Genomic DNA, 21,328 nt, shown 5'->3' with positions numbered 1-21,328 from the left:
AGTGAAAACTAACTGGTATGTGTCAAGAAAACTGCAGATTCTACAGAGGCAATCTTACATGTGCTGGCCAAATGACTGTTGAAGATATTTAAAGTCGAATAAGCAAATAACACTGCAGGCTGATCAGTGCTGGCTCAAAGGTACAAAAGGAAATAAATACAAGGTCATTAATAGAATATAAACAATCTTTATCAAACATCACAAATGATTTCAGCTGAAAGGCTTTGAAAAATTACTTACATTCCCAAAACATAGTTTCTTAGTTTCACTTTTTGGCTTCCTTTATACAGTATGAACAAAAAAGATTTATACATTCATTTTTACTGTGGTAAAAATGAAAAATGACAACAGGGGAAAAGAAATCAACCTTAAAAAATCTTATACAACAATCAAAAAGCTTTTCCTAAAGGGCAGTCCAGCTTGAAACTGCATCTACAATACTTTCAGCTCAACGGAAGGGCACAGACTTGAGTCATGACAGGTGGAAACAGATGTTTGAGACCTCAGATGAAGACTTGGTACAACCCATCTGGTGTCACTTCACAGTTTGTATCTCTCAAAAGAAAGCAAAAGTAAAACAAGGCAGGGATCAACAAAACAATCTTATGTTAAGAAAACTATTTGTGAAATTGTTAACCAGTTTCTATTCATTGTATGAGTTTCTAAGTGGTGTTTATATCACATTACACGGCTGAAATTACAGTCAATTGGCCCATTATCTCCATTATCTAAATATCAAGCTGGTGAATATTTGTTCTGTGGTGAGGAGGCATGTTTTGGCATCATGAAGTTATGGATAAGAAATGATAAGTCCTTTGCACCAGAGTTTCTCCTCCCAGTGAAGACTGAACACTGTTTCATACTGTTTCAGAGGCTTTTCCAAATTACCAAAAACACTGCCACATGCTAAACTCTGCACAAGTGTATTTTGTGGAGAAGTTAGCCAGAGAGCAGCTCTTGGTTTTGGGAACATAAATCTGAGTTCTGAGTTTAGCACTGCTACATCTGCAACGGCAGTAACTTGGGAATAATTTGTTGACAACATTCACACGGATGCTACAAGGGGTGACACTGCTTGACAAAAGACATAAAACTCACATTAAAGCTGCCATTTGTGATGTGCACTGAAATACATTTGAAATGTTATGATTTAAAAAAAAAAAAAAAAAAAAAAAAAACGGTTAAAGAGACATGACTGCTAACTAATGGGCATATAAAAAGGTGACACACTACAGGGTGTTAAGTTGCATATGGACAAGTGAGTGACTGCAGCAAGTACCTCATGATTCCATGTAAATGCTAAGACAATTGGCTACATAAGCTAGATAAGTCATGATTGAAATGAATGAAAAATCAATGAATTTGATTTTTTAGTATTGTTTTTCTACTTTATACACAGTGACATTATGGGGAGAAATTTCAGTATCAAGCCAAAACTGAGGGCACTGTTAGTGCAAATGAGAGAAAAATGCAGAGGAAATTGAGAAAATGAGCAAAAGGAAAGCTAAAATTCAGCACGTCTACTGTGTTTGAGGAATCCATCCAATTTCCTATGGCACCACAGAATCAAAACACTCAGGCAAAAGAATGTCCTGTATGAATTACTGCATATTAATAACTGTACTGACATCAGGGTTAGGTTCCAATTACTTTGAATCAAATCATTTCTAGAAATGAATTTTTCAGCATTCGAATACTATAAAACGATTGCAAGAAAAGGCAGTCATATTCAAACTATTCACAAAAACAGTGATTTCTCCATCAGTCATGATTGAAGTGCAGCTGCTGTTTTTCTTTCAAACTTGAAACTGAACTGAAATTGAGCCCAAACCTGTGTGATAACAAAATGGTAATAAGCAAATTACAGTACATATAACTCATTTCAGTTATATACATATAACTTAAGAATACATTCATAGAAATCTATTGCTTTAGTCAACAGCATGCATCTCTTTTTAAAGTGCAAAATTCACATTCACAGATTCAGATCAATAAATCAACAAAAAATATCTACTGAATTAAATCACTGCTGAAACAAATACAATATAAACACATTAATTTCAGGATGGCAGGATATAACTGCAGTCAGTTATATTAACAAACAAAATAAAACAAGAAAATAAATCATCTGATTACTCAAATGCAACACAATAGAGACAGTAAAGCAAAGGCAAACAACAGACCTGTATAGTGAATTTCTTGCTTGCATTGATCATGTTCATATTTAAAAACGAGAGGGGCTGCCTGTAGGTCTCATGTCTGTACAAATAAGATGACATCCTGTCTGTCCCTCCTCAACCCCTCTGTCCTAAAGCCCTCCCCTCGTTCCTTTGGTAATTTTTTACAAATGCCTTAAATACAAACTCATGATGTACACTAATTGTACTGGATCAAGAGAGGGTAGAGGAGGAAAGGAAACATGTACAGAGTAAATGCAAAAAAAGTTTGTCACTTTGGGAAATGTAACAAACTGCAGACACTTCTTAGAGCTGGAGGTGTCCTGAATGGTCGACTTGCAACTCTGAACTTCAGCTTGTAGGAAAACTATCTGGCTCAAAATTTTCTTTGCTCCATCTTTTATAAGAAACATGAAAGAGGTGATTTGTCATTTCTCTCACCACACCACTTGGGTCTAAAAACATTAGACATTAGACTGGCTGTGGAGCGAGGCAGGCCCCTGTTCTCAGGCTTGTGCTTGCTAGGCAGTGTTTGTTTCACATCTATTGCACATAGCACTGTGTGCATTTTTCAAACATTTGAAACCCAAGAGGAGTGCTCAGTTTAGATTAACCTGGGTAGAAGAATTTCATTTTTTCAATTTCATTTCTACCACCAATACTGGGTCACTGGGAAACCTCAGCACCATACATTTACTATTATTTTGGAAAATTAGCCTCTGACAAAAACAGGTTTTTGTTAATATACCAGGAGCAGCTCCTGATACTAAGAGTGAGGGAACAAGCAGCACCTGAACCCTGGTGGTGACAGCAGATACCAAAGTAGGAGGCCAACCTCTGAATTACAAAAGGGTGTGCATGCTGAAGTGTAAATGTCCTACAAAAGTGGAATTACCTAAATAAATCAAGCATTTCCCGTGTATTTCAAATATTTGAAACAATTTTTGCAACATCTTCTGGTCACTAACAAGCTTCCTGCTGTTACATATTTTAAATGACATGTTCATATTACGGTGATTTCCCTTTTGCGTCACCTTAGATTGTGCTACATTCGTTCTTTAGATTGTCCTACGTCCGGTGTGTTTGAATGTGTTCTTGAACATGTGCATCTCTCAGGGACTTCATGTTGTTCCATAGTTGATTCTGTGTGTTTATGTTCATGTGTGTATGTGTGTGTCTTCTTGTTTGTCCAGCATTACGTAGTAGTCCCGTAATGTAAGACATAGTAGTCATGGACATACATCAACACAGCAACTGGCTGGCCAATGATGAGTGAGATCCACACAGCGGCGTTGCCATAGTTTCCATTCAGGAAGCGACCGACGAACAAAGCCAGAGGAACCTGGAGGGATCAGAGAGTTTAGAGGTCAGTGTGGGAGGGACAGAAATTATGAGATGGCACTTGGCTTGGTACGTGTGAGAGGGTTAAAGAGGAAGTTCAGTGTGCCTCACCTGTGCCATCATGCCCATAAAGGCCCACAGTCTGAACATCTTCAGGGGAATGCTCACCAAATACTGAGACAGTGAATCAGAGAGGGAGAGAGGGATAATATTAAATATACAGTAATGTCTTTAGTACTTTAGCAAAACAGAAGCTAACATATGATTTAAGTAGCTACTGACAATTTTGGACATTTGGTTTTCAGTAACAAGCGTTGTACATCACTGTAAGCTAACTGTACTGGTTCTCCTGAGTAGCTGGATACTACTACAATCTGAAAGACTTTCAAGAGCTGAATTTGGCCATTTGGTGTCCTCATATGTGTTAAACATGCTGCCATGGAAGGTGCTACACCAAGTGAAAACAAAAATAAAAAAGGGTTAGTTGTTGAAGTAAATCGATATGTGGGCTGTAGCAGTGTATCACAGAGGAACGAATGCTATTGGCATACCTCATGGAAGAAGGCAGAAACCAAGAAGACAGCAGTCTGAGCCATAAACTTGTTGACCCCCTTCCTCAGCATGGGCTTATAGAAGTGTCTGTAACACACAAACTCTTTTATCCCTAATAATTGTCTATAATATTGACAAATGACACTGAAAATACCAACAAATTTATAACAGTCTACACCACTAACTTTTAGGAGTTATTTCATGTAAACAAATCAAATGAATCAAAATAACTTCATACAGTTCAGAGAACATCCAGAGGTCATTGTAGAAAGAGTTTGGTTCTCACCTCAGGCACCACTTGTGAACAGGGATGTTCCAGTTGGCCCAGAAATATGTCACAGTTTCAGAGTTCCTGAAGTGAAGACACAAATGACGGCAATGTTTTTGACCTTCTGACATTTACTAAATACTGCTCCCATTTTTTCTAGCAACGTAGATTTCACTGTTTTCCTTTTTCTGGTGTGTGTTGTATGAATAAGAATGTTTTTTTCTGTGTGTGTGTGTGTGTGTGTGTGTGTGTGTGTGTGCATGCACATTTGTTTGTACATGCACACTTTGAAAATGGAAACGGGCATTGTAAAACCAATAATGAATGTATCTTGGAAGATCACAATTTGGTACAGGCTATAACTTTTGAAAAAAAGGTTGGAAAATGTGTGTATGCAATTGTGTTTTCATGGCTACTCACCACCAGTCCCTGTAGAACTCCCTGTCTCCAAACTGCAGCAGCTCTGCCACAAAGTTCATAGAGGAGTGGAAAAACCAATAGAAGAATATTAACCATATCAGATGGTTGGGGACCTGGGGGGAGGAGGAGGAGGAGGAGGAGGAAGATGAGGGTTGTGACTTGTTGATGGGAGAAGGTGGTTTGGTTTGGGTTTCTGGGTCAGGCTGGATGAGTCTGGAGAAACTCTGGAGAGACTGGAGGTCTGATAGGTTATACTATGGCTGCCATGTCGCTTCTACTACTAAACCGTAATTCTACAACACAGAAATGCAGGGCAAATCTGATGGCTTGCAAAAAGCAGTGGTAAGCGAAACATTTTGTTTTAATTTGAAGGATTTTCTGCGTCATGCTTACCTATCCAGTTTAGCTCTATCATGATACTCACAGCTAGTTTCAGCAGGCGCTCCATCATCCTGGAAAAGTCCATTTCCTGCGGGAGACAAAAGGAATCAAATGTAACCACATTATTGACAGATCTATCTACATCTGAACTGTGTAAATACTAGAAACACAAATAAGATAAATCATGAAGATGAACCACTGATAATGAGGGGCAGACTGAACTGGATGGGAATGATATGCTCCCATTTAATGAGCCAGAATTATTTGCACTCTGAGGAAATTAGCCTCTTTTGGGTGGAAAGAAAAAATCACATAGATGTCCCCAAACAGAGTCTCACACTTGTTATCGACAGGTCAGCTCCAGGTTTTGTCCTTATTTTTCCATTTCACCAGTAAGGCAGATACAAAACTGAACACATCACTTTCAAATTAAGATAAATCAGGCAAACTTTGGGTTTTGTAGCTTGAAATATGTAAACTAAAGTTGTGAGGAGCAGGGTGTGTGTGTGTACACACCTGAAATGGTTTCATTGAGTTCTGTATAGTAGGCACCATCCACTGAAAGAGAAAAATGAAAATTGCTTTTGAGGGCGTATCCAGTGAGACATGATTTGAAATACAGCAGGCCAACATTCCTACAACAAATGACTTTCTATTAAACTTGTGTATTATTGTATGTGTACACTTTGTGGTATCAGTATGTGTGCTATGTACACTTGTCTGTAATGTGTGTGTTGTGAGTGCATCCTCCATACCTGCTGTATCAATCCCACCAGTAACTGCATGAAGAAAAGCTGCAAAAGAGATCAATGATGATAAAGACAAACATGTATACAGAGAGGTTTGTGTGCACTGCTATCACTATCTCATTTTTTTTCTTCAAGAAATCAGTGTGTCTGTGTTTTTTGTTTGTGTGTTTGTGTATCTCCTCACCATTTCAAAAAGTCTTCTCAGCAGGAACCTTTTGCGTATCCGTGACGACCGAGGAAAGTTGAGCTCGTAGCAGAGAGTAGGGGCGAAGACAAAGTAGTAAATGTCTATAAATGTACAAACACACAAAGGCCAGTGAGGATTCAGAAGCATTTTGGTGGCCGTCTTTGTCCAAAGCACCTTACATTAATGATAATGTGTGTAACACTCTTAATATGGCTGGTCCAAACAGAAACCGAACCAATTAACGCAGGCAGTGTTCGGGCTGTGCTCTCTACCCATCATGCTACTTGGCATCACTGAATACATATAGTTTGTTGAAAGTCAGCTCTTTGACATAATGACTTTGAAGTTTAGGTAAAAAAAAACCCACACCGGCAGGGCTTTCTGTCTACAGTGGCTCAAAATGCTGACCATCTATCAGTGTCTTGCTATTTGTCATTTAAGGGTTCAATCATAAACAAATGCTATTCACATCCAAAGTCACTTTATTTGTCATTCCAGTTACAAGTACTTCACACTCAAAGCAGAATTAAAGGATGTTTCTCACAAGGACGAATGTGCCAAGGAACTGACATGATGTTTCTCAAACACAAAAATAAATAAACAAAACATTCAAGTAAAAATGTTACCTTGAGTGTTAGGTTTAAAAAGTCTGTCTTGACTATTAATGTCAAAGTCTTTCAGTCTGTCATCATGGTTACCTCTGTGGGTGAGGTTTCCTGGGTATGAGACATGAGTATGTACTGCTGAACCATTAGAACGGGCCACAGATGGACCTGAAAAAAACAGACACATGGAGCGAGGTATTCAGTTTTACTGCTGTGTGTGTGTGTGTTTCCAACTAGGCTACAGATTGACAGTTCACACACAACCTACCCACTAGCCTGATGATGATGATGATTTCTATGCTTTTGAATATGCATCAGCCTAAGAAAGGAGCCTGATTTACCTTGTTACAACGGTGATACCATTTGTATAAACCTTCTAAACGTATCACTGTGATGGTTTTTCTAAAGCAACCCACATGGTTTGATTATATATAAAACAGACCATCACGGCTCTGAATCTCCAGGATTATTCAGTGTGTTGTCAGCTTAAAAAAGCTCCTGTGTCGAAATACAATGAAGAAAGAAAGCATCATGCCCCCTCTGATGGATAAGTTCAAATCCCAGGCTTAAAATAGTTGCACAGTACTCAGTGTTAAACCTGCTGATAGGCCTTTGATATGAACTTCTGTGTCGCGTGTGTGTGTGTGTTGGGGGGTGGGGATTGCAGTAGCAGTGTGAACAGTCACCACTAGATGGTGGTGGCAGCGCAGTAATCAACAGCTGGATATGATAACATATCAATTATGTCTGCCATTTTTGTGTGAATGCACTGAATTCTCACTCTATGTATGTATATATGTTTTCATACACACACATATACACACACACAAACACACACACATACATACACACATACATACACACATACACACACTAGGGCATTAACGTAAAGGTCGACCAGGGTCCGTTCAAAGTCGAATAAGCCAAGAGCGCTTCACTACAGCCTCTTCACCCCCCGGTCGGCTCCGCTGCCACGTCGAAACGTGAAAAAATCTGGCATCGTTAATGCCCTAACACACACACACACACACACACACACAGTTTATCAGCTATATCATGACAGCATGACTGATTTTTCTACACCAGCAGTTGCTGTATGTGTGTGTCTTCCTGTGTAAGCACACTTACAGGAGTATGATCGAGTCAGCCTCTTGGCCTTGGCTTGTCTGATTTCTCTGCACCACCTGTTGGTATCTTTGTAGGAGTACAGTTTGAGAAACAGCACTGTGTAGACGCCTAGGGAGAGTACACCACCCACTGACAAACACACACACAAAGAAATTAGCAATTCTGATCCTGGTACACACCAAGGAATCTATGAAGAAGGAGCAGAAATGAACTCTTAAAAAGGGACACTGCAAGATGTTTGAGTTGCACAGGAACTAAAGACTTTGCAATGCGGCATAACAGCGTCATGCCTTATACTTCATACACTTACAATAAAAAGTTTATGAATTTTTATTATGAACTTTATTAGTCCACCCGGTTTTGGTGTATTTTACTGACTTATTTTTAATCATTTTCTTAGTTAATTGCAATTCCTATTTTTGATGTCATGTCAGAAGCAGTGCAACCAAGGTCAAAGTAGATTGAAGACCTAACATAGAATAGACCAGTGCCGTCGTATAGGGAGGAAAGGTGATGACAATTCTAAGGGCCCACGGCCCACTAAGGCCCACACACAGTTAAAAAAGTGGCAATGAATGGGGTGGAGGGGCCCACACCAATATTCTTTCAGAGGGCCCAGAATTTCTTGCAACTGCCCTGAATATGACACAATACGATATACTTTATCAATCCCAAGAGGGGAAACTAATTTGCTACCGTACACATTAAACACCATGGCAGCAACTACAGAATATTGTTCTCTCTGGTTAAAAACAGATTTTACACTGTGCAATACAAAATTTCATGCAATAATATGGAACCTTAACTATATTTTGCACATGTGTCTGGAGTAAAAACAGTTATCTGTGAGTAGATGTATATATACGTACCTGGAGTCAAGGAGGTAACAGTGAGTACAGTAGCAGAAGGAAAAATCAACAGGGCTGCCAGGTTAAAAATGTGAAAAATTAATCCTGTTGTTTCTGAGATAGTACCCTAAGAGGAGAGAGGAGAGAGGAGAGAGAGGAGAGAAACGCAGGCAAGAAAGAAGAAAGAATCATTAAATAGGAAAATGGAACATGATAAAACAGAATACTTAATTTTTGTAATTGTTTTGTGTTATACTGTAAGTGCTATACAAATGCAAATTATCATTATCAAACACTGCAGCAGCAACTACTGAACAGTGTTCCTTACAACTGTCTCTCTGACTAACCCAGATTTTACAGTGTACAATACTAAATCACAGGATTCAGAAATGTTACTGCTAGATTTCATCTAATCATAATTAGGAACGTGGAGATCTTATCAGCACTAATTGACAGGGTATAGTTGAGTCCATGCAGGGACATTAGAATTTACTATGTAGTGTCCGGGTGCCGTTCTGGACCAAGCATCCTTAATGGGAGGTCCCTGACTGATCAACTCCATGACAGACACACACTCCCTTTACATTCCTTCATATACTTGAACAAGAGCATTTAATGAACTGATTTGTGATATAAATTTTTACCTGAGATCCTAAGCATTTTAAAATTTTCAAAAGAGTGCAGAACATTTCAAAGTCTCGGTTGGAATTCAAAAAGATTGAAATGGGCTAAAAATTATTCCGCAGGAGCTGGTACCAAAGGTTATTAGCAATCTTATGCTGCCTAAATATAGATGCCAGGGCTGAATAAAAACACTTTGGGCTGACAAAAAGGGGGTCTGAAAATTTGAGGAAAACTTGCAGTTTTAAGTAGTCTACAATATCACTTTTGAGTCACCAATACAAAAAATACTGTGAAAACTTGGGTTTCCAGAGAAGACGGTTGATGTAGTGAACTCACCACAGCCAGTCGCCTCTCGGTGTACAAAGCTGCTATGATGAACACATTAGACACTGCAAAATAGACCGGAGAAACAACAGACTCATCATCAACTACAGTAGCAAATCACAGTCACAAACTGTTGCAGATGAACATTATGCTCTTAAATGCTGTTGGCAGAGAAACATGAGGGAGAGAGAGACCACATGAGAATGAGACTGAGGTAGGGAGGAAATGGTAAATGGGGCAAAACTGTGTTTTCCCCAACAACCAGTATTTTGCCCAGACTGCCAGTCTAAACTTTCCTTAATACCCACTATGCTGTAATCATTGATTTTCCCCAGTTTGCCAGTTCTTATCCCTGCTGAAGACACGTTTGTTGAATGAATCTGGCTGTTGTGCCACAACCCCTGTGCAGCCTCAGTTTTGTTGTGCTTTCAGTATGGCAAAACAGGCTGTTATAAGAAAAGAGGAGGTATCTTCAATTACCCTGAGTAAATAGGAATAAATGAATAAACAATATCAGCTGTGCCAACATATTATATTGCCTAATCCACCACAGGGTGCTAATATTGTTTATTGCCCTCTTTTACATTTAGTCAACTCTATGTACATCATCTAGGAGATGGTAGAGGCAGTAAACAAATGTCCTGTTTCAGTAAGCAGCATCATTTGTGGTAGAAATGAACACTGCCTGATAAACCACATAAACTGAACACTAGCATGCTGAATTCACCTCCAAAAGCAAGCACAAGATCACAGACATAAAAATGTAAACTGCATTTTCAGACTACTGGTTTGGAAGACGTTGAAGCAGTTAAATAAAAGCATACCAATGATCAGGCAAGCTGCTGGCCAACTATAAGGGTCCTTCAAGAACAGCGACACTACCTGGATAGGATCTACCAAGATGCCATACCTGGAGGAGAGGAAAGAACAACATGCAAAATGAGGCCAGAGTTTCTCATACTGAGGACAGCTATATGGAGGTTTTGTTGATGGGTGAAAGGTCAAATTCAAGTTTCATATTTGTTGAAAATGTGTTATCACAAGTCACACTTGTGATAACACAGTCTAGGCTTGTCAGATTATGTAGATACTGTACAGAATGTGTACTAGTATCACATTTCATTAAAATAATTACTAATTTTTGTAGAGGTTGGATAGGTAAGGGAAGGAAAAGGAGTAAGGATGGGAGAGCCAAGTGTGTAACCACATGGGAGTGAACTGTGACACTGCGTGCTTGTGGGTGCGTATATACATGTATGTGTGTGGGCATGTGCATGCTGTGTGTATCTGTATGTTGCACACATACTCACTTTATAAGGTTTTCCAAAAAAAGGCGTGCATTACTCAACACCTGGGACAGAGGACAAACAGACCACAGACGATAATGAGCATGAATCAAAGTGCCAACAACAATCATGCCAAAGAAATCTTAATTAAAAAGGTCCCTGCCCTCAAACACACACACACACACACACACACACACAGTACACAAGCTGCTTTTATCCAAAGCAACTTTCCAAAACACAATTATTTGAATTTCAAGTAGGTATGCAGATACACACATTATAGTTCATGTGTGACTCATGCTTAAAAACCCTAAGCATGCTAAATTTGTTTGCTAAAAAGTTGAGTAAGATGTGTTAAATGACTTGGGCAACATTGTTCAGATTAGATATGTGTCATATTTCAAAATTAAGTTATTGACTTCTTCCTGCATTCATCTCAGCGATGAGTATAATGCCATGACACCTGAATCCCTTCACTGTGTTGAAAAGTTTATTATTATATTATGTATGAAAGTTCAAGGTCTGTCCAGTGTTATCACACACTGTAGAAGAGGCATACAATCATCATTTATCTGGGCTTCCCTGAAGTAAAACAATCCACACCCACTCTATAGAAAGGCAACAACTCATATACATGCACACACATTTTTTACAGATAATGTTTATGGCGGTTTTGTTTCTTGGCAGCTGGTGGAGAGTGATAGTAAAAATATTGAAGAGACAGAGTATGACAAACAAAAAAAGGTTGTGAGCAGCACTGGTTACCCGTGCTGTCATGATTAAATTACATGCTGTGCCACAGTCTGCTGAGCAGCTAAGACCCTCCAGCAATGTGCTTTTGATTCAACTATGTCACTTGTCTAAACCAGTAACCTTTGTCTTCGTAACCTTCAGCCTGGACAAGACAGCACAGTCATATATTACACACAACACACACTGATAGCTGTTGCCTAAAGGGCTTTTACAGAGACTTGGGAAATAACATTACCAGTGTGATTTGTAATACTAATCCCCAAGGCAGAAATGTGCCTTTTCTCTTGACCCTGTCCACAGAGAGGTCATAATGCGGGGTCAGATACAGAACAGAGCCCCTGGAGTTGGTGAGAGTTCATTGTTTTTCTCAAGGACACTTCAGCAGAGTGGATGCTCATTGTCACACAGGACTGAACCCAGACCTTCTGGCTGAACAATTATCTCCCTCCAGCTGTGGTAGCAACTGCAGCTAGAAAGGTTATATTCAAACTGTGATGTACTCCTGCACCAGCCTGCACCACCATCTTCACACTGCAATAAGTAACATAATCCACTGGACGATTCAAGCTCAGTAATATCATCTTATTACTTTTAGTACTTAACTCAGATTACCATCTCTCCAGAATATACAGTAGGCAACAACAACACAGACTATTTATCCTTTTATTACCGTTGGTCATCTGTGATCTCTCTTTCAAGTTGTTTGGCATTATGGTTGCATCTATAATCTCACACTAAGGATGCCTTTTTGTATTCATGCATGTTTTAAGTAATAAGACAATCTCCAATTTTAATTTCCAAAAGTATTATCTATTATTCTTCCAATAATTTTCAATAACTGATTACAGCTGTTAGTTTTGTAACTGTTAACTTTAAGAGAATAAGACAACACTGGCTATAATAAATAATTTGACCTGGCTGCTACATGATTATTTGAACAACAAACTTTTAATCAAGTAATTTGACAATAATGCTTTGTGGATTTACAATCCATGAGCAGAAAACAAACTTATACGGATACTGAGCAGATAAATGTTAACTAGCAAAAACATACACTCAGTGGCCACTGTCTTGGGTCCACCTGTATCCTAATGCAGTACAATTCAACAACTCTGCTATAAATTCTACCTCTTAGAAAGTTTACAATGTTCATTTTTTGTTGACATTGTGGAGAATGCTTTAATTTAATTGTATGTATATTACTGAGGTTGTAGTTTGCAGAGGTCTTGTACTGGGCCTCATAATATTTAGAGGTGTTTCAAAATTATACATATATATATATATATATATATATATATATATATATATATATATACATATATATATACACACACACACACCTCAATAAAATGCAGTCCAGTACAACAACACCACTAACTATGAGCTTAAACATAGAATTGCATGAACACAAAATAAAACCTGAGCATTATAGGCATTATAAAAGTAAACTTTATTGCAGAACATTTGTATTGACTGTGTACAGACTGTGCAGGTATACCCAAAGTGCCTACGGAGTGTAGTTTTAGTAATAAAGAGATATGTCTGGTTAAACTCTGTCCCAGTGTCCTCAGCTGTGGATGGGAGAGAACACAGTGGTCTCAGTGGAGGTTCAGATTTGGTGGCTGAAAATAGAGCAAGCTGCTGGAGCTGGCTGACCCTTGTCAAACCACATGGCTCAATAGATGCTGAATAGCACTTGAGCTTTATGTACTAAAAAAACAAAAACAAAAACATTAAGGGTCTGGAACAGGGGTGAGAGCATGTACATGTGCAGGCATGTACACAACAATCAGCTGACTCCCAATTAAACACCAAGTCGCTTTTATTGACCAGGTATAGCTACATATTTTGACAAATAAATGCTGGTCCCTAATAAAAGCCAGGTTACATCAAATATTCACATCAAATCTCAACACTGATGTTTTGCGTCAGGCTGTTTCCCTAACAACAAATTATGGAGCAGGGGACAACCTCTCCTGCTGCTGAAAAGTTACTTTCTCTGGGCAGCAGCTATAGGTTTACTCATCACATCCCGCTTACTTCTCCAGGACAGAATCAGCACCAGCTGAGGTACTGATATGATTTATAGTTTAGAATTCTCAAATCGAACTCTATCCAGCACAGATTCTACAATTATTCCAACAGGTGTGATGGTACAGGTGTGATGTGATTCCAGAGTGTGGTTCTGATGCGTAATAAAGTGAACTAGATACAGAGTGTTAGATTCTGGAGACTATCAGAGATTGATTTTCAGGTTATCTTTAGATTAGGCTGCATTTTCTTGTTGTTACTGTGCAAGAATTTGTGCAAAAGGAAATAAAAGAAGGTCCCAAATATTTTTATGATTGAATCAAACAGAAGCCCAGGTTACTGCTGGACCCCCATTAATACCCTACATACCCATGACACACCGTTACATCCATATTGAGAACAGTTGGGAATTTACTGAATTTATGGCCAGGATTTATCTATTATTATAGGATTTAATGTCTTTAATCTAGCCATCATGTCTGGAACTAGTCTGGAACTTTCTATAAGCCTCCAGTGACTCAGTTTTTACATCACACAATTTATGTTATCTTCACATCACCTGTCTGGAAGCACTGAGAGCAACGTGCGTTTCACTTTGTTTACCCTCATTAAAAGTGATATTTTTCACACCTGACTGGGTTCCCTTGGCTTCAGAGCTGAGCTGATAGTGTGTTCCAGCTCCACTATGTACTGAGCACATCAGCACAGTGTGGTAGAAAAACAGAATGATAAAGGAAAGAAGTATGACAATCACCATTTTTTGTGAGATAAAGCATCTTAGCCTAATAGTTGGTGCCTGCCTTACTGCAGCTACTAGTCACAAAAGCTGCACAAAAAGTTGCCCTAGGCTGCAACAACCTACATTTTCAACATTTATCTGATGGTCTCAGTTATCCAGGACAACTCACACAGCTCAGCTTTTAAACTTACACCCACAAACACTGAGACACTGCAGTTCCACTTCACACTCTTTCAGTCTAATCCTGGGGGCTTTTTCAAAACAGTCTGAACTAAGCAGTGTCAGTTGTCCCCAGTGACCGTGAAGTGGAGGACATCGTCACGGCAACATGAACGGAAGATGGGATTAAGCCAGATGCAGAGCTGGGAAATTATGCTTGATTTAAAATACACTACACATAAACACCAAGTGCGCAATGCACTTGCAAATAACCACACATGCACATATGTAGCTAAATGGATGTATGCTGGCCTGCACGTGTGTGTGCACACACGCTTCTTCTTGTCCTAAAGTGACCCCAGCTCAGGGGGCCATAATTAACTGTTACACAAGGTAGACTGAGGTTAAAATGTCCATACAGAGATACAACTTTAATACAGCCTATGAGAATCTGTTTCTACTATGTGAGATGAATAATTTAATAATAATAAATTTACTGTGAAAGAAAGTTGTCATTCAGGATGTGAAAGGTAAAGTTGGCCAAAATATCACAGTGCAGTATTTAACTGTAAATATATTTCAATTTATCATAATATTTATTAAAATGATTTTCTCTTATATTTTACTAGGTTGCAAGATTCTGAAAAATGTACCCAGGATTATCTGATATAGGTTTTAAATGAGCTGTGTCAATGAATGTCTAGTTTCAAAACAGGTGACCAGCTTCAACAATTTGATATAGACCACAGCTTACTCCTCATGGCCAAGGGTTACACATCTTGAAGTAGTCCTGCTATTTTCTCATAGCATCTGGGGTATATTCTGGAAGATTGGCTGCATTAAAATATTTGTAGCAGGCTTTTGTAATAACAATTATGATTAATGTACTAAATCTTTAATATTCAACTGTTTTGACAGGAAAATAACTCAGTACAGCAAACACACGCTCTTGCTTTGTCTAATGATCACCAATAGCCTACTAAAATTTTGTATCAGTAAAGCAATCCAAAAACTCACTAACTTATGATTACTGTCTTAATTTTTGGATAACAAACTGCAGAATTATGTGTGAAGGCCATAGGATGTAACACAACATTTCATGTACAACTACAGTAAAACTGAAAGCAGTAAACTTATGATCATGTAAGGGTTCAACATGAAGAGCAAATTCAACCTGCTCTTATCAAGAGTTATAGGGATAGGAAAGTACACACAATTGTTAGCTAGGTCAATGTAAAACAGCTGCTGACTGAGTGAATGTGTGTATGTGTGTGGCAAACTACCAAGATGTGAAGCAAAACAACACAAAAGAAACTTACCAGAGTTCTAGCCACTACAGGAGGCATACACTACACAAAGTTTTTATATGTATCATAGTGACAGGCTACAGGCTAACATACAGTAAGATGTTCAATTCAGCATGTTGTGTGCTGCATGCAAACTTCAGCACCACTTATGACCTGGCACTTGTTCCACTTGTTAGTGTGACCACCAAGGTTCATCGAGTCATGAAAGGACCATACTGATCCTATTTTGACTTCTCGCCAACAGTCGTGATCACATCTTTGTGTGTGTGTGTGTGTGTGTGTGTGTGTGTGTGTGTGTACAAAACATGCTTTGGTGGCTTAGACGTCAAGGTTCACTTACCCCAGTTCACTCCCTTGTTCAACAAATGTAAAATCTGCTCTGTGAAACGTTGAGGTTGCTACACATAGGTAATTCCATCTTGTGAACAACTGGATGGCTGTACTTTTGAGAAGATTACTGTGAATCCATTAAAATCTGTGGTTATGACTGACAGTTTGGAAGGCTGAATCCAAGTGTAAATATAGTGGGGGTAAGCCTAAGTGGTGTGTGTGTATATGGTTTTGGGGATGACTGTTTGGTGTGTTTCAGGTATAGCAGGGGGGAAATCATCACTGTCAGAGTACTCAGCCCACATGAAGTCATACTCACCAGCATGACAACACACCAGTTGAGGATTCCTCGGTAGTTGCTGTACCCGCTTGCTGAGCTCAGGAGGGACTCCTGCAGGATGTGACAGCTACAGGGAAACAGACAAACATTTTACCAACTGCTTTTGGCCTGCATCTGGCTGCTCACTACCTGCCTGAGGTCATTGGGCAAAGCTCTCATAGAAAACTTCAGTTGAGGAAAACTACATATGAATGGAAAAATCATTCCATGTATGTACTGATTTTGTTTTTCAATGTCCATATCCATAATCACAAAATTTTGAGTTTAAACGTTCTGTGTAGCATGCAATCTTAATCTTAATAGGCTACACTTTTGGTTTTACATAACTGTTTCTACTGTACTAAACGTATCCTATTTATGTAAGTTAGTTTCTCACTCTATTCTTTGTTCGTCCTGTAATTTCAGCTAATACTCACTTCATTTATTGACTCTTCATTCTTGGATATATTTACCTTTTCCTTCCTGATTGTAAAGGTCTTGGTAATTTTAGTGCCTTTTCAAACAATACTAGCATTACGGCACTACTCAGTGTGTTCACAGTGAATACTTAATCGCTGAGCAAATATCAAGGCTGAACACAGCTGACTCTTGGTCAGCGATGTGGCAGCATAATCATCTCTGCAGCAGCACAGTGTCTCGTATACAAGTGGCTTTTGAATTAATTGCCTCTTGCAGCTATATGTTTGTCCTTAAAGGATGTTGGGTGATGTTATGGTTAGTACTGTGAAAACTGAGGTGAAAAGTGCCAATTCTACTGCCTAAAGACAGTATTGTGAAAACTGAAGTCCGGAGACTAAAAATTATTACACAATTATGCATGATAGAGAGGAAAGGGAAGGAGGGAGAGAGACGACAAGGATTAGAGGAGAGCAAGAGTAGGAGCAGAAACAGAAAGAGAGGTAGAAGGAGGAAAGGAGGAAAGCAAGAAAACAAGCAGTGAGCATGTTGAGGAGCGTGAGGAGGAGTAAAAAAGAAAGCAGACGGGGAAGTAGACGGGGGCTGAAGAGGCATGAAGGAGAGGAGGAGTAGGGTACACAGGGAGCATGGGAGAAGACAGCAGAGATTAGCAATAGTGAAAGACAAGGAGGATAGATAAAATGCGATAAGAAGACACGAGGCTGGATGAAAGAGAAGGAAAACAGCAGAGGAAAGAGTCGATAGTCTGCTTGTGGCTGTTTATGAAAAGGCAGAATGGCAAGACCAGATCTGCAGAGAAACGTGCAGCCAGAAAGGTAGACAGCTACAGCTGTATTGCGAAATCAGAGGCCACTGCTGTTGCATGGTGCAACATTTTCATACACAGGAAGGTGACACATTGGAAAGGCAGGCAAATATGGATAGTCTGCCCACCGAAAAGATCCAAGGCACTTGAAATTTGTCATTTAGCTGGTCAATAAAAATCCATTTTAAGATCCAAATCTCTTACATATGTTCTGAATTTCTTTTGACATTTACCTCTTCAAACAGTTTTAAAAAATCTGCTTTAGCTCTGTGGTACTGAACAAGAAGCTGTTAACAGGTGTAGGCAATGTTTTTGTGGCTATCAACTTGCATAAAACCCACTCTGTTCGTGAGTGTTCAAGGAAAACCTTGATCAGAATGTGTGTATGCGCATGCGTATTTGTTTGCTTGTTTGTTTGTGTGTAGCTCTATGTGCATGCAAGTGTGTGTGTGTGTGTGTGTGTGTGTGTGTGTGTTGTGGGGGGGTCGACGATTGTTCTATTTTTATGTGGACCAAATGCCATCAACCCTAAATGAATGATCATGTTACTATAGCATGTTAACTTAGCAAGGTTTTCTGTTTTGCCCAAATTTAGCTAACAATTACACTGTATTTTACTATTAACTTGTCTTTGCAGAACAATGACGGGAAAATCTGTTGATACTAAAACTAACCACAGCTTACATGTATTTTAGGTAGACTTCACACTGTCCTGAAGCAGTCATACTAAGCAACTGTCATACAGGAAACTTCAAACAGTCACTGATGCTTTTGATAAAACATTAACTCTCACTTTTGCTGGGGGACAAGCACACGCAAGACACATTCTCTTAGACAGTGACACTTCCTCTAGTTGGCACGTTCCCAGGAAGAGTATTAGGGTCACTGTATTTCAACATTACGATGCTGCAGTATCACAACAGGACACACACAAATTGAAACTCATGATCAAAACAGTTAATTTGTCGGAAGATTAATGGCTCAACAATGAACTGTGGTCAATTATAATACTGTGCGCTCTGGTATTTATCAAAGAGCCCTTATTTAGCAGGTGTTCCCTGAATGAACTTGCTGTTATTCAAGCACAAGCACAAATAATGTGTGCAACCCTTTATCAGAGGCCAGAGTGGCATTCCTGACTGACCTGGTTTCAACTTAGCTCACACTAACCTGAAATGGCCTCAGGATGTCATTATCTGTTCTTTGCATGTTTGGTCATATACTCTAGAGGATGTGCAATACCAAGATGGACATCTTAACAGCATGCAATTAAGTAAAAAGAGGCTGTTTAAATGATGGTTCCTGATATGTCTTCTTCCATGCATTAACAACAAATACAGGTACAGTAAAGGCATCCAGAAGCTCAATGTCAGAGGCGCTAACTTTTTTTTTTTTTTTTTTGATTGAACGCCCTTTCTGTGCAAGCAAGGTTGGACTAGAGTGCAGACTTCTGAATAAGGTCACTTCTTTGACAAAATCACTAATACTGTAATTAGTAGACATAGCCTCCACATACCAGCAAACACAAATGCATAACAGGGACATCGTGTGGCCATTTACGCTCTGACCACAATCATGTGTATAACATGATTTCCATAATGGTTATGAGCCATCCTCTCACAAATGGGGCAACACAGATTATACACAAATCAAAGTGTGCAATATAGTGCTGATATCACAGGCGTAAAAGGGAGTTATTCTGTCACTCACAGGAAATTATAGCAGCCTTATGCTTACAATGTAGTTCCAATTTAACATTGAATCAAGCTTTATGTATAACCTCTAGGCTGAAGGTAAATTTAAGGCACAACCTTATTTGCGGAGGTATGTGAAGATTAACGACCATAAAATGTTTCCTGCAATCCTGTAAAAGAGCTAATTGTCCCTTTGGTCCCATTTGCTCCTGGGACGTTACTAGTAAATATTTACTGAGCCAGACGAGTGAAGGAAAACAAAATTACAACCCAAAGCCCAACAATTCTCTTATGGGCATAACAATGACACTCTATAAATGAAAGCAATTACAAACAGCAAGTATCCTCCTTTAATGTGGATAATAAGAGAGCAATCCCAGACGGTGACAGTTCATGACATTTGGCTAATTTGCGGCGCTAGCTTACACTGTCCGTTATAACAGAGCCGTTAAACTTATTTTCATTCAGGTTAGCTTACCTGAGTCTGTCGTTGATATCTTCCACGGTGCCACTCTCTTTCCTTGAACTGTGTGTGAGTTGCTGCTGCTTCGGCATCTCTTTCTCCCTGTCCACCTTGTCGTTGTTGTTCGCCTGCCTGGAGACCTCCACTGGTTTTACCTTACCGGGGCACAGCGGCGGTTTCTCGGCTGCTTCGTGCCACTTGCTGCCGTTGGCTTGTTTGACGCTAGCCGCTCCGCCGCCGGAGATGGTGGTCCTCCTCCGGCGGGTTACGGGCCCTCTCATCTCTGCTCTGTCGCTCATTTCACCGGCTTGACGCAGGCAAATCTACACGGCTGACATTGCCCGTCAAAATTGATGCTACCCAACTCCTTTGCAGTGTCTCTTCCTTTCGTATTTGTCGCTAATTGGTGAAGGTGAAGCCTGAGGTGAGCAGTGAAAGGCTTCCTCGTCCCTACTGACAATTTGTAGGAGGCAACTCACAACTACAGCACAAGGTGCAGTTGATAGCCGGGTTGCCAGGTTTGGGCGGACAGCTGCTATCCCCCGATCGCAGTTCTTAAAAGGATAAGATGATTTCTCCGCTATGTATGTGTAAGTGAATTCATGCCTCAGAGAATGACTCTACTCTTTTCTTTCTTTCTTTATATTTTCACAGTTCAGAACACTGGCCATAGTTCATCAAAATGTTACCTATTTTAGTCTGTTGGTTAAGTGCAGAATAAATAAATATTGTGTCAGTGAAGTGGGGCCTCTTTGTCCTGACATGAACCTGCAAACAGGATTAAAGAAACTGCAAAAACTTTGTTATTGCTGCTAATATAATCTCAGAGTGTGGATGCCATTTACACCCAATAAATGGATTTAATATTGCATAGTCGTAACACCATTACATTGAATGCAAGAGTGGATACTTCACAAATAATATCAAATTCCACCCACAGGTCATGAAGTTGTAGGTGGTTGGTGGAAATGTGTTGGATTTATTTTTGTGGAAATACAATTGGAAGTAACGCAGTTTTCCCCCCATTTTAAGCATTTGTTGCTTTTGCAGAGCCTAAAGCTTTTATATTGCTATTGATTATATATTGCTTTGCAACCAATGTATCACATCTATCATGCCACCTAAATATTTGAAATTGTGATTGGCCTTCCCTATGAACTATAAAAACTTTTGATCAGTCACCTCCATCCAGTCATAGGTATTAGTATTGGTGCACTTTTATCTAGCAAGGTGCTTATTTGTCCACATATTATATTTCAACCAAACTTGGCAGAAATCGCTGCCAATGGTTACAAGAGCTGCCTTTACCGTCTGCCTCTGGGGCTGAAATGAAGTGATGCCAAAGGCCTTTGGTGAACTGTAACTCCCCCTGCTTGCAACACTTTAAATTTGTTTAAAAC

At 39.4% G+C, this 21,328-nt stretch overlaps 1 protein-coding gene across 1 annotated transcript; it reads right to left on the bottom strand.

Annotated features, from left to right (window-relative positions):
* Positions 1-1,894: 1,894 nt before the first annotated feature.
* Positions 1,895-20,440, bottom strand: dgat1a (diacylglycerol O-acyltransferase 1a). The gene is made up of 17 exons (XM_030063527.1): positions 19,944-20,440; positions 16,529-16,616; positions 10,915-10,955; positions 10,429-10,514; positions 9,617-9,669; positions 8,678-8,783; positions 7,809-7,937; positions 6,774-6,848; positions 6,073-6,176; positions 5,895-5,933; positions 5,656-5,697; positions 5,183-5,227; positions 4,759-4,871; positions 4,357-4,422; positions 4,070-4,157; positions 3,630-3,692; positions 1,895-3,519 (listed from the first exon to the last, which is right to left on the bottom strand). The coding sequence occupies exons 1-17, from the start codon at positions 20,225-20,227 to the stop codon at positions 3,373-3,375; spliced, it is 1,569 nt and encodes a 522-aa protein (XP_029919387.1). The 5' UTR covers positions 20,228-20,440; the 3' UTR covers positions 1,895-3,372.
* Positions 20,441-21,328: the final 888 nt, after the last annotated feature.

This window comes from Myripristis murdjan, chromosome 11 (assembly GCF_902150065.1).
Source record: "Myripristis murdjan chromosome 11, fMyrMur1.1, whole genome shotgun sequence".
NCBI classification, from domain to species: Eukaryota; Metazoa; Chordata; class Actinopteri; order Holocentriformes; family Holocentridae; genus Myripristis; species Myripristis murdjan.
The sequence above is the reverse complement of the archived record's forward strand: the minus strand, read 5'-3'. Positions and strand labels throughout refer to the sequence as shown.

Coding starts and splice junctions, on each gene's coding strand:
- dgat1a (XM_030063527.1), bottom strand. CDS start 20,227: ATGAGCGACAGAGCAGAGATGAGAGGGCCCGTAACCCGCCGGAGGAGG. Junction 5,698..5,894: donor TGGTGGGATTGATACAGCAG/GTATGGAGGATG, acceptor TTTCTCTTTCAG/TGGATGGTGCCTACTATACA. Junction 4,158..4,356: donor GTTCACAAGTGGTGCCTGAG/GTGAGAACCAAA, acceptor TGTGTGTTACAG/ACACTTCTATAAGCCCATGC.